Source organism: Mobula hypostoma, chromosome 10 (genome assembly GCF_963921235.1).
Source record: "Mobula hypostoma chromosome 10, sMobHyp1.1, whole genome shotgun sequence".
In the NCBI taxonomy this organism is placed as follows: domain Eukaryota; kingdom Metazoa; phylum Chordata; class Chondrichthyes; order Myliobatiformes; family Myliobatidae; genus Mobula; species Mobula hypostoma.
The window spans coordinates 125,258,173-125,272,071 of record NC_086106.1 but is presented as its reverse complement, the minus strand read 5'-3'; the positions used below and the strand labels follow the sequence as shown (position 1 = coordinate 125,272,071).

Here is a 13,899-nt window from a genome sequence, read left to right as displayed (position 1 = left end):
GTCTTTGTATGCAAAGAAAAAGCTGCGCTTTAGCTGATTTGCTATATTAACATTTGTAAATACTAATTAAAATTCTTATCTGGAGTTAATGCATATAGTTCTGGCCACCCCATTATTGGAAGAACATTAAGTGTGTGGAAACAGTGCAGTAGAGGTTTACCAGGATGCTGCCTGGATTAGAGGATGTGCTATAACAAGAGTGTGGACAAACTTGGGTTGTTTTCTCTGGAGCGCAGAAGTTGCAGGAAGATTTGATAGAGCTTATAAAATTATGAGAGACATAGATAGAGTACACAGACAATATCTTTTTTTCCCCAAGGTTGCAGTATCTAATAACAGAAAGCATGCATTTAAGGTGGGGGGAGGGCAAGTTTAAAGGTGAAGGACAAATTTTTCTTTTCAAAGTGGTAGGTGACTGGAATGCACTGCCTGAGGTGGTGATACTTTTAGTTGGGCACATGGACGTGAGGGCAGTAGAGGGATCTGGATATTGTGTAGGCATAAGGGATTAATTTAGTTGGTCACTTGATTACTAATTTACTTGGTTTGGCACAATGTTGTGGGCCGAAGGGCCAGTTCCTGTGCTGTACTGATCTATGAAATTCTAAATAAATCCCAGATTTTGGTATTTTTGTAGATCAAAGTGACAAAGATATATATCTTTATTACAGAAAATATAGGTATATTGTCACAAGACCTATATATAAATCTTAAGATGTTGTAAAAGAGACAATTGAGTTGTGTGCTGTTGACGGTTTGTATTTTAGAATGTGGAACCACTCAGCTGTGCAAGAATAGTTAGCTTACTGCATTGTCCATCTACCTGCTTAAAGGCATCCATTAGTCTTCACTCTCCAGGGCGCAGGCCTGGGCAAGGTTGTATGGAAGACCAGCAGTTGCCCATGCTGCAAGTCTGCTCTCTCCACGACACCAGTGTTGTCCAAGGGAAGGGCATTAGGACCCATATAGCTTGGCACCAGTGTTGTCGCAGAGCAATGTGTGATTAAGTGCCTTGCTCAAGGACACAACACGTTGCCTTGGCTGGGGCTCGAACTCACGACCTTCAGGTTGCTAGTCCAGTGCCTTAACCACTTGGCCACGTGCCCACAATCTACCTGCTTACCAGAATAGAAATTGAAGATCAGATCAAATGAATATCTGGCTAGAGAAAGACTGCAAGTAAGAAAGCTTTAAATTCATGATACTTTGGAATGTTTCTGTGGTACGTGAAACCTGTACAAGTTATAAATGCACTCTCAGGTTGGAGAAACAACAAGCTATCTGTCCTCCTTCCTGTGCTTCAGTTCCCCACTCTTTGCCTCTTGCTTCTCCTCACCTGCCTATCACCTCCCCCAGTGCCCCTCCTTCCCTTTCTCCCATGATCCACTTTCCTCTCCAATCAGATTCTTCTTCTCCAGTCTTTTACCTTTTCTACCTATCACCTCCCAGCTTCTTACTTCATCCCTCCTCCCCCACCCACTCAGTTTCACCTACCACCTTCTGGTTGTACTCCTTCCTTTCCCACAACCACTTTATTCTGTTATCTTCCCCCTTCATTTCCAGTACTAGTAGGGTCTCAGCCTGAAATGTCGACTGTTTATTCTTTGCTCTAGAGGCCTCCTGATCTGCTGAGTTTCTCCAGCATTTTGTGTGTGTTGACCTATACACTGCACAAGCACTTGGACGCCATTATTCTCACTGGAGGTTTGGTGGTTTTCAACTATATTGAGAGAATAAGAAATAGGAGCAATATTAGGCCATTTAGCCCATTGAGTTTGCTCCACTCTTTCATCATGGCTGATCCTTTTTCCTTTCTTTATTATTTTTATTTGCACAATTTGACGTCTTTTGTACATTAGTAGTTTGTCAGTCTTTGTTTATGTATAGTTTTTTCATAAATTGTATTGTATTTTATTTTCCTGTAAATGCCTGCAAGAAAATTAATCTCAAGGTAGTTTTGGTAACATATATATACTTCGATAATAAATTTAGTTTGACACTGGTGGAAATCATTTGTTCACTTCCAAAAAAATAATTGTGATGTAGAGCTTGTATGAGTAAGAAAAATGGCCACTGCCGGTGACTAGTGCTGCTTTGCAGGGGTTAGTGTTGGGATTACTTCTTTTCATGTTATATGTTAATGATTTGGATGGCAGAATTGATGGCTTTATGGCCAAAGTAGAGATAGGTGGAAGGGCAGATAGTGTTAAAGAAGCACGAGTCTGCAGAAGGACATAGATAGATTGGGAGGTTGGGCAAAGTGAATATAGTTTAGAGAAGTGTATGATGATGCATTTTCATAGAAGGAATAAAGGCATAGACTATTTTCTAAGTCCCTAAGCTTGATTCTGACATCCAGTGTCACCTGTGTGTTTACAAGGTGGCTCTGTGGATGTATGCTCCAGTTTCCTAATTGGGAGCAGTACAGTGGTATGCAAAAGTTTGAGCACCCCTGGTCAAAATTTCTGTTACTGTGAATAGCTAAGCAAGTAAAAGATTAACTGATTTCCAAAAGGCATTAAGTTAGAGATGACACATTTCTTTAATATTTTAAGCAAGAAAACTTTTTTTTCCCCATCTTTTACAGTTTCAAAGTAAAAAACGAAAAGGGCCCGAAGCAAATGTTTGGGCACCCTGCATGGTCAGTACTTAGTAACACCCCCTTTGGCAAGTATCACAGCTTGTAAACGTCTTTTGTAGCCAGTTAAGAGTCTTTCAATTCTTGTTTGGGGGATTTTTGCCCATTCTTCCTTACAAAAGGCTTCTAATTCTGTGAGATTCTTGGGCCGTCTTGCATGCACTGCTCTTTTGAGGTCTATTCAAAGATTTTCGATGATGTTTAGGTCAGGGGACTGTGAGGGCCATGGCAAAACCTTCAGCTTGAGGTTCATTGTGGACTTTGAGGTGTGATTAGGTTCATTATCCTGTTGTAGAAGCCATCCTCTTTTCATCTTTGGCTTTTTTACAGATGGTGTGATGTTTGCTTCCAGAATTTGCTGGTATCTAATTGAATTCATTCTTCCCTCTACCAGTAAATATTCCCCGTACCACTGGCTGCAACACAAGCCCAAAGCATGATCGATCCACCCTCGTGCTTAACAGTTGGAGAGGCGTTTTTTTCATGAAATTCTGTACCCTTTTTTCTCCAAACATACCTTTGCTCATTGTGGCCAAAATGTTCTATTCAAAAGGTTCAAAGGAACATCTAAACAAGCCTGATGCATTTTGGAAACAAGTCCTGTGGACTGATGAAGTTAAAAAAGAACTATTCACGGTAACAGAAATTCTGACCAGGGTGCCCAAACATTTGCATGCCACTGTATGTTTCCCCTAGTCTAGGCAGTTTTCAGGCGGAATTGATGGACATGCAGGAGAAGTGATTACAGAGGAATAAGTGAATCTGTAGGACTGATTGGATTGCATTCAGAGAAAGCATAGATGCAATGGGTTTAACTTCCTCTGTTAGGACATATTAGTGAAGAAATGCAACCTGAAAAGTTTGTGAACTGAAGAATAATAGATTCCAAAGACCTGATAATTAACATTCCAGTGTTTTGGGAAACCCGTCAATAGAGAGTGTGTACTTTATATCATTTTCTCAAATCTGTATATTGTAGTATGTTTCCTGTGGATTGAAGAATAGCAAATATGACTGTATTTTTTAAGAGTGGGAAAGAAAAGGGAACCGCTGATGTATAAGTATTGGTAGTGAGGAAATCACAGGAAATAATAAATGATGTGATATCAGAATATTTATAAAATAGAAAAGTGATTGAGCAGAGTATGGAAGGGAAATTCTTTGATCAATCCTACTGGAGGTCTTTAGGATGAAACTTTTACGACAGGAGTTCCCAATCTTTTTTTATGCCATGTAGAATTGGAAATGATTATCATATCAAATTATTTATAGAGCAGTTGTCACACAGGTAATGTAGTTCAGTATTTTACAATGGGATAAGTGCAAACATGAAAATTTAAAAATTGAAAATAAAAGATGTTAGTTAAAAGGTTAAATAAATAGATTTCAGCTGGTGTTTAAAAGTGTCAACTGAGTCTGCATCCCTTGTAGTTAGGTATTGATTTCCACAGTTTAGGACCCTAGTTTGAAAGAAAAACTAACATATAATATTTAACATAAAGAAGGGGTTAGTTAACATGGAAGAAGCAGATCCTTGTGTTTGTAGCCTGTGACTAGCGGAGTGCCACAGGGATCCGTGTCGAGGTCCTAATAGCATTTAGCGATCCTGCTGAGGAGGTTAAATGTTATATTTTCAAATCAACTGGCAATACAAGCTAAGTAGGAATTCAAGTAATGATGAGAATACATTTTAAGCAGAAATAGACAAACTGAGTGACAATGTAGCAGATGGAATAGAACATAGAAAAATGTGATGTCATCTGTATCAATAGCAAAAAATGCTTAAGCCTTTTTTAAATAGTGAAAGAATGAAAAATGTTAATGTTCAAAGGGACCTGGGCTGTGAACAAAAATCACTGAAAGCTAACCAGAAGTTGTATAAGATGATAACAGCCAACACCTTTTTCCCCAGGGTGGATATGGCTAACATGAAAGGGCATCATTTTAAGGTGATTAAAGGAAAGTATGGGGGTAGTGGTGTTAGAAGTAGTGTTTTTATTTACACAGAGTGGTGGGTGCGTGGAATGTACTGGTAGGGAGTGTTGTGGAGGCAGATACATTAGGACTGTTTAAGAAACTCTTTTTAAAAAAAAAGGCAAGTTGCTCATTTTGCCTAAAGAGTGATTGCTCTGAAGATTCACCAGACTACATCATTATACTCTAGCCCAATACTTGCATTGCTAATTTCCATAGTGACTATACAAAGTTTTTGATTTGTGTTACTGCCTATCAAAAATAACCCTTAATTTTCAAGTTCATTTTCCTTTGTATGCAGATCTAATCACATGAAATCTCTGCTTGAGTAAATTAAAAGAATGATATAATTAATCCTTGATTCTTAGTCACTGACTAGTTCTGCCACCTCCAACGCTTGTTAAGTGTCATAACTACCATTCAGAGGAGGTGAGCCAGTGCCAGCCCATTTCCTGATGGGGTTTGGCTACAGGATTGTGGCTAGTGTTCATGACTCATTTATGGATTTTGACTGCCTATAGGAATACTGGTGCCCTGACTGGAATTTGGGAGTATAGTGTGTTGCTGAACTGTCACTGATTAAGGTGTGATTTAATAGGCTTGCATTCAAGAAAGTATCATCTACAGGCCAAAAGTGCCTGAATACGCTGCCAGAGGTGGGTACAATTGCACTGTTTAAAAGGCACTTGGATTGGAAAGTTTTAGAAAAGTTAGGATTTTTTCTGGAGCGTAGGAGAATGAAGGGAGATATGATAGAAATATACAAAATTATGAGAAGTATAGATTGGGTAAATACAAGCAAGTGGAAAAACACTGAGGTTACATGGGACTAGAACTAGATGTCACAGGTTTAGGGTGAAAGGTGAAATATTTAAGGAGAACCTGAGGGGGAACTACTTCACTCAGAGTGTGGTGAGAGTGTCGAATGAGCTACCCAGCAGAAATGGTAGATCTGGGTTCTATGGCTTCATTTTAAGAGAAATTTGACTATCTGCCTGGATGAGAGGGCTATGGTCTAGGTACAGGTAGATGGGGCTAGGCCTATGGCTGAAGGGTCTGTTTCTGTGTCCTCTGCTCTATGGCCATAAGGGAAGCTTGCTCATCCTACAACTTAACATTTCTTCTAGTATTCACAAAAACATCTGATGTTGCCAAACACTTGTTCACAACTGTGCGAGCATTTACCCTAGCTATTTATATGGTGGTTGGTGGAGAGGCAGATGGTTTCAGTGTTTGATCTGGTTACAACATTTTGTGGCAGTACATGATAAAGATCCATACTGGTTATGGAGCTTATTTGTTCTAATCTATGGAGGGAAGAGATTTGCTCCACCTGTTTTCTATTAAAGCTGGTAGATAATGGAGGGCTATCAACCATTAACACGATGAATTTGACCCTCCATTGGTCGAGGTTGACGATGAATGTTGCATCCTAGCTGTCGGTTGATGCGTAAGCCACTACTCTACCCAGGACAGTTAGATATACAGTGCGAGCTATTGCCTGTATAGCTGGCTTCCCCTCTCCACGCAGCCGATGAATCCAAAGGAACAACAGAGTCTGGTACAGTTGGCACCAGTGGCATCGCAGCAATTGCCAGCCAGTGTTAAACTCAACATAGGACTGCCTTAGGGACTCCTGCTCCTGATTTTTCCTTGAGGTTTGTTCCTGAATACTTCCCCATGAGTGGGTGTAGCCAAAAGCCAGCAGAGGTTTGAGATCAGAGTTTTCCTTCTCCAAGATGAGCTACCAACCATGGCTAACGAGCCCCATCTGCCCAAAGCATCTGGTTTGAGGCATCGGTAATCCATCTTTGCCCCTTCTCATGTCAGTACATAGAAACATAGAAAATAGGTGCAGGAGTAGGCCATTCAGCCCTTCAAGCCTGCACCACCATTCAGTATGATCATATCATCCAACTCAGAACCCTGCACCAGCCTTCTGTCCATACCCCCGATCCCTTTAGCCACAAGGGCCATATCTAACTCCCTCTTAAATATAGCCAATGAACTGGCCTCAGCTGTTTCCTGTGGCAGAGAATTCCACAGATTCACCACTCTGTGTGAAGAAGTTTTTCCTAATCTCGGTCCTAAAAGGCTTCCCCTTTATCCTCAAACTGTGACCCCTCGTTCTGGACTTCCCCAACATCGGGAACAATCTTCCTGCATCTAGCCTGTCCAATCCCTTTAGGATTTTATACGTTTCAATCAGATCCCCCCTCAATCTTCTAAGTTCCAATGAGTATAAGCCTAGTTCATCCAATCTTTCATCATATGAAAGTCCTGCCATCCCAGGAATCAATCTGGTGAACCTTCTTTGTACTCCCTCTATGGCAAGAATGTCTTTCCTCAGATTAGGGGACCAAAACTGCACACAATACTCCAGGTGTGGTCCCACCAAGGCCTTGTACAACTGCAATAGTACCTCCCTGCTCCTGTACTCGAATCCTCTTGCTATAAATGCCAGCATACCATTCGCCTTTTTCACCGCCTGCTGTACCTGCATGCCCACTTTCAATGACTGGTGTATAATGACACCCAGGTTTCGTTGCACCTCCCCTTTTCCTAATCGGCCACCATTCAGATAATAATCTGTTTTCCTGTTTTTGCCACCAAAGTGGATAACTTCACATTTATCCACATTAAATTGCATCTGCCATGAATTTGCCCACTCACCTAATCTATCCAAGTCACCCTGCATCTTCTTAGCATCCTCCTCACAGCTAACACTGCCACCCAGCTTCGTGTCATCCGCAAACTTGGAGATGCTGCATTTAATTCCCTCATCCAAGTCATTAATATATATTGTAAACAACTGGGGTCCCAGCACTGAGCCTTGCGGTACCCCACTAGTCACTGCCTGCCATTCTGAAAAGGTCCCGTTTATTCCCACTCTTTGCTTCCTGTCTGCCAACTAATTCTCTATCCACATCAATACCTTACCCCCAATACCGTGTGCTTTAAGTTTGCACATTAATCTCCTGTGTGGGACCTTGTCAAAAGCCTTTTGAAAATCCAAAGAGACCACATCCACTGGTTCTCCCCTATCCACTCTACTAGTTATATCCTCAAAAAATTCTATGAGATTCGTCAGACATGATTTTCCTTTCACAAATCCATGCTGACTTTGTCCGATCATTTCACCACTTTCCAAATGTGCTGTGATCACATCTTTGATAACTGACTCTAGCAGTTTCCTCACCACCGATGTTAGGCTAACCGGTCTATAATTCCCTGGTTTCTCTCTCCCTCCTTTTTTAAAAAGTGGGGTTACATTAGCCACCCTCCAATCCTCAGGAACTAGTCCAGAATCTAAAGAGTTTTGAAAAATTATCACTCTGGGATGCAGACCATCTGGCCCTGGGGATTTATCTGCCTTTAATCCCTTCAATTTACCTAACACCACTTCCCTACAAACATGTATTTCCCTCAGTTCCTCCATCTCACTGGACCCTCTGTCCTCTACTATTTCTGGAAGATTATTTATGTCCTCCTTAGTGAAGACAGAACCAAAGTAATTATTCAATTGGTCTGCCATGTCCTTGCTCCCCATAATCAATTCACCTGTTTCTTTCTGTAGGGGACCTACATTTGTCTTAACCAATCTTTTTCTTTTCATATATCTGTAAAAGCTTTTACAGTCAGTTTTTATGTTCCCTGCCAGTTTTCTCTCATAATCTTTTTTCCCCTTCCTAATTAAGCCCTTTGTCCTTCTCTGCTGAACTCTGAATTTCTCCCAGTCCTCAGGTGAGCCACTTTTTCTGGCTAATTTGTATGCTTCTTCTTTGGAATTGATACTATCCCTAATTTCCCTTGTCAGCCACAGGTGCACTACCTTCCTTGATTTATTCTTTTGCCAAACTGGGATGAACAATTGTTGTAGTTCATCCATGTGATCTTTAAATGCTTCCCCTTGCATATCCACCGTCAACCCTTTAAGTGTCATTTGCCAGTCTATCTTAGCTAATTCACGTCTCATACCTTCAAAGTTACCCTTCTTTAAGTTCAGAACCTTTGTTTCTGAATTAACTATGTCACTCTCCATCTTAATGAAGAATTCCACCATATTATGGTCACTCTTACCCAAGGGGCCTCTCACGACAAGATTGCTAATTAACCCTTCCTCATTGCTCGATATCCAGTCTAGAATAGCCTGCTCTCTAGTTGGTTCCTCGACATGTTGGTTCAAAAAACCATCCCGCATACATTCCAAGAAATCCTCTTCCTCAGCACCCTTACCAATTTGGTTCACCCAATCTACATGTAGATTGAAGTCACCCATTATAGCTGCTGTTCCTTTATTGCAGACATTTCTAATTTCCTATTTAATACCATCCCCAACCTCACTACTACTGTTAGGTGGCCTGTACACAACTCCCACCAGCGTTTTCTGCCCCTTAGTGTTATGCAGCTCTACCCATATCGATTCCACATCTTTACGGCTTATGTCCTTCCTTTCTATTGCGTTAATCTCCTCTCTAACCAGCAACGCCACCCCACCTCCTTTTCTTTCATGTCTATCCCTCCTGAATATTGAATATCCCTGAATGTTGAGCTCCCATCCTTGGTCACCCTGGAGCCATGTCTCTGTGATCCCAACTATATCATATTCATTAATAACAATCTGCACTTTTAATTCATCCACCTTGTTACGAATGCTCCTTGCATTGACACACAAAGCCTTCAGGCGTGCTTTTACAACACTCTTAGCCCTTATACAATTATGGTGAAAAGTGGCCCTTTTTGATGCTTGCCCTGGATTTGTCGGCCTGCCACTTTTACTTTTCACCTTACTACTTTTTGCTTCTACCCTCATTTTACACTCCTCTGTCTCTCTGCATTTTTCTGAGGGAAACAGTTCCGTCAGGCTTAGTTGCTTAGCAGCACATGGATGCTCGGAGCTGGACATCATTGTCAGAGGCTATTTGCGACACTTACCATTGGGAGCATTTAACCTCCCCTGGCTATAACAACATAGAAACATAGAAAACCTACAGCATAATACAGGCCCTTCGGCCCACATAGTTGTGCCAAATATGTCCCTACCTTAGAAATTACTAGGGTTACCTATAGCCCTCCATTTTTCTAAGCTCCATACACCTATCCAAAAGTCTCTTAAAAGACCCTATCGTATCTGCCTCCACCACCGTTGCCAGCGGCCCATTCCTCTGTACCTACTCCCAAGCACCTTAAACCTGTGCTCTGTTGTGGCAGCCATTTCAGCCCTGGGAAAAAGCCTCTGACTATCCACACGATCAGTGCCTCTCATCATCTTATATACCTCTATCAGGTCATCTCTCATCCTCCATCACTCCAAGGAGAAAAGGCCGAGTTCACTCAACCTGGCATGCTCCCCAATCCAGGCAACATCTTTGTAAATCTCCTCTGCACTCTTTCTATGGCTTCCACATCCTTCCTGTAGTGAGGCAACCAGAACTGAGCACAGAACTCCAAGTGGGGTCTGACCAGGGTCCTATATAGCTACAAAATTACCTCTCAGCTCCTAAGGAACCATCAAGATCAAAGTGGAATATAGATTAATGCTTGAAAGGTTATAAATGGGTATATTTCAAGCTGAGAATCCTTTACACCCAATGATTATTTCTTTTTACTTCATACATTTTCTTAAAACATTGATTCATATGATTTTGGAACTCTGCCATTTGATTTGCTTTCAAATAAGTTAATTATTCAAACGTATTTGGATTATATAACATGCTTTCACTAGGCAATAACACTGGCGTTTACTCTTTACGTATCTTTAATCTTATGTTTAGCTTATGCTTGCAAAGAACACTTGACACTTGTTTGAACTTTATTACTGCACACATTTTAAAACATGTTACCTTTCTCCCTTTTTTGTATTTTACTGGCCCTACTAAGATTGGGCCACAATATGGGGAATCAGAGGTAGGACTCAATCAAGTGCAAGATCAACTTTAATTGTCATTCAACCACACATAAACGAAGCAGCATTGCTACAGGGACAAGGTAGAGTCACGCACAGCACAAGGCACATATAAGATAGCTGTAAAACATGTAGTCATATATGTTTTTTGTATGCCCAATTCCCTGAGTGTCACGTCCTGTAGACTGAAAGTGCATGGTTGTTGTCGGCAAGAACAAATGCACAGCAACCACCGACAAAAGCAGTCCGGCTTGTCTTACACTGAGCGAACACTGGAGGGCAGCGTCGACAGGAGAGGTTAGCCCCCAACCCAGCATGGATGCCCAAACACTGGAGGGCAGTATCGGTGGCATCAGCAGTGTGCCAGATTCTAGTGCTACACAACACAAGTGTGCTTTTGTAGCACTTTTTGAAATTATTTGGTGAATTTTGTCAAGATGAGTCACTGCTGGAACAAATGATACACAGGAGCACAGAGGTTGGAGAGATGATTAAAGACATGAATTTGTGGAGGTTTGTAAGTCTGAGGAAGTAATAATCAACTGATGTAGGAAGCTCTCTTAAAGGCTTCCCTGCTGTTAATGGAGTGAGTAGGAGGCATGCAAGGATCTCCTAAAGCAGGCAGCAATTACAAAAGTAGATTTTGATAGAGGCAAGAGAGAGGGACTGGTCAAGTTTTTGTATTAAGCTACATGTGAGCTCAACAAATACAAGGATGGTAGGTTTTGTCAGGCTTTATTTAAAGCAGGGGTTCTTAACCTAGGGTCCACAGACCTCTTTGGGGGGGGGTCTGTGAACTTGAGAAAATATTTACATCTTTATTTTCACTAACCTCTAACTGAAATTTAGCATTTCCTTCAATTATGAATTTAAACAACAAACTACAGTAGTATTAGCAGTACCATCCCACAGTTTAATTAATGTTCTGTTCAAACTAAGCAGAACAGTCATCACACTGATGGCTTCAAAAAATAAAATTTAATTTCAACTTGCCTATATTTTAAATGTTTAGTTATTTAATGCGTTAATAAAAAATCACATATATTACATCTATATCACAAATTTATAAATGTATGTTCATAGGCTTCACTGAACTGCTAAAGGGGTCCACGGCATAAAAATAAGCTGAGAACCCCTGATTTAAATGATCAGGAGCTTGGAGGGGAAAAGTAGAGAAGTTGAGATGAACCAAAATGGCAAAGAATGGCTTTAATAAAAATGGCTTTAATAAAATCTTCAACAGAAAGAAAATAATGTGACTGTGCCATCAGATTTTTCTCATGTATCATTAAGGTTGATCAGTTATGTTAAAGTTATGCAGCTAATTTCATTCAGCATAAATGTTTTACTTACAATGTAAACTCCAGTGATCTGATTTTTGGTGCACATTGTGTTATGCCTGCAGTATTTAGTCTTTCAACACTTGCTGATTTGTTTCAGATCAGAACTGACAGCAATAATGAGAGGGGTATCGCGATGAAAGCTTCACACAGCCCGAACGTTTTTGGTGAGAGCACTCGGCAACGCATAGGCAAGGAGCGCGCTCCAAAGAAAGAGAAGCCAGAGACTTCTGCAGACAACCAGCAAGTGATGGTGAATGGAGTATCTTAAAGCGCATACCTGTAGAGTGATGTTCTCTCTTAATTTCCTTTCATTAACCATACAAACCAGATGCTTACATGTCACTTAGAGAACCCTATTAGGCCAAAGACATAAACCTCATTGGTGCATAACTGATGCACACAATCCACTTTTGTCTTTAAGTAGGCAGGTGGAAAAGTTTGTGAAGTAACCATCTTCATTTCACTTAGCAAACTCCTTTTTGAAAAAAAAGTATATTGTTTGATCTGTGCCTTCAATATAACTTGCCAGAAGGGGATAACCTTACTATAGTTGCAGAAATCAGGGAAGCTAAATGAGCAGAAGACAGTAACAATGTAAAATACATGTATGTAGATAAAGTGTGGTTAAATACCGGGGAACCTTTACAGAAGAATGCATGCTTTTCATGATTTTCCTTATATATGCATCTAGCTGAACAGTAAAGGATCAGAAATCCTTGCACTGAAGTTTGTATGGCATTGATTGGTCAGTGTGGGAGGGCACTTTTTTTCTTTACACCTTGGCATTTGATGTACAGGGGTAAATGTAAAGAATTAAATAGTGTATTGTTTGAAAGGCATATAATGCCTGGAGATTGTTGCCAAACGGATGATTTGTAGTTATTTATTTTTGGGAATGTACAGTATTGGGGAGGGGAAAAGCTTTGTTTATGTACCTGTCCACTATGGGCTCTTGTGTTAAACCTAGTATAGATTAACAAAGGTAGATTGACCTTACAGTGTATGATCTGCAATGGGGCAATATTTTTCTCTGTACATAGTAGTGAAAACAATTTGGTTTTATGTTGATATTGTTCGGTTGAAGTGCAATATATTTTGTATGCAAGCAGTTTCAATTAATAAAGTTTGATCTTCCTCTGCTGACTGTAGGATGTGTTACTTCTGTCTGATTTACTACCTGACTTACTGTGATTTACCTGATTTGCTGATCTTCTGCTGACAGTAGGATACGTTGCTTCCATCTGATATTCTATAGACACAGGTTCAGATTTGGAGATAAGTTTTAGTTTTTTTGATTAGCTAAATTAATCCAACAAAAAATTTTAGCTGGTTAATAGCCTACTTGGTAGAGTTCCCTAGTAAATTTAATGAAATGTTGTGTACTGTTACAAAAATTGACAAGGTATGTCACAGTGTACAACATACAAAATTTGCCATGTTTTCTATCTCATTTCTTTCCCCTGGTGTCTCTTTATTTAATTGTACATGAATCAGCATATGGTACGAGGAGCCTACATTACTATTGATGTGAGCTGGGAGGTAAATTGTTTTTTGCAACTGAAAACATCTGACTTAATGAAGAGATAATCAACCAGCAACAAACAATCTGCTGGAGGAACTCATCGGGATGAGCAGCAGGTTGTAGCTACAGATTGTAGCACCTGTTCTCTCCTGTGCTTTCTTAGATAATCAACCAGGTTTTGTTGACAAAATGAATGGGGTCTGAACGATGTGCAGAATTGCAAATGCTCAGGTTGGTCAATGTTTGGCAGCAAAGAAGAGGTACCTTATAACTGGAATCAATCTTGTGAAAGTGAAAAGCTGGAAAAGGGCAATAAACTGGCATCAAGATCGACATAACATCATGGGTCAAATGGTAGCATAGTGGTTAGCCCAATGTTTTATAGTATCAGTGACTTGATTTCCATCCCACCACTGTAACGAGTTTGTACATTCTCCCCATGACCACAGGGGTTTCCTCCAGGTGCTCCAGTTTCCTCCCCCATTTCAAAGATGTACAGGTTAGTAGATTAATTGGT

General features: G+C 40.4%; 1 protein-coding gene across 3 annotated transcripts in view; it reads left to right on the top strand.

Moving 5' to 3' along the window:
* The window catches only part of fmr1 (fragile X messenger ribonucleoprotein 1), a 95,939-nt gene extending 82,941 nt beyond the window's left edge, over nt 1-12,998 (top strand). The window contains exon 15 of one of the 3 annotated variants that reach the window (XM_063061154.1): nt 11,958-12,998. In XM_063061154.1, coding sequence (XP_062917224.1) covers nt 11,958-12,128 — 171 coding nt within the window. In that variant the 3' untranslated portion in view covers nt 12,129-12,998. The remainder of the gene's footprint in view (nt 1-11,957) is intronic. The other 2 variants (XM_063061157.1, XM_063061156.1) reach the window with 2 other exon arrangements.
* Nucleotides 12,999-13,899: the final 901 nt, after the last annotated feature.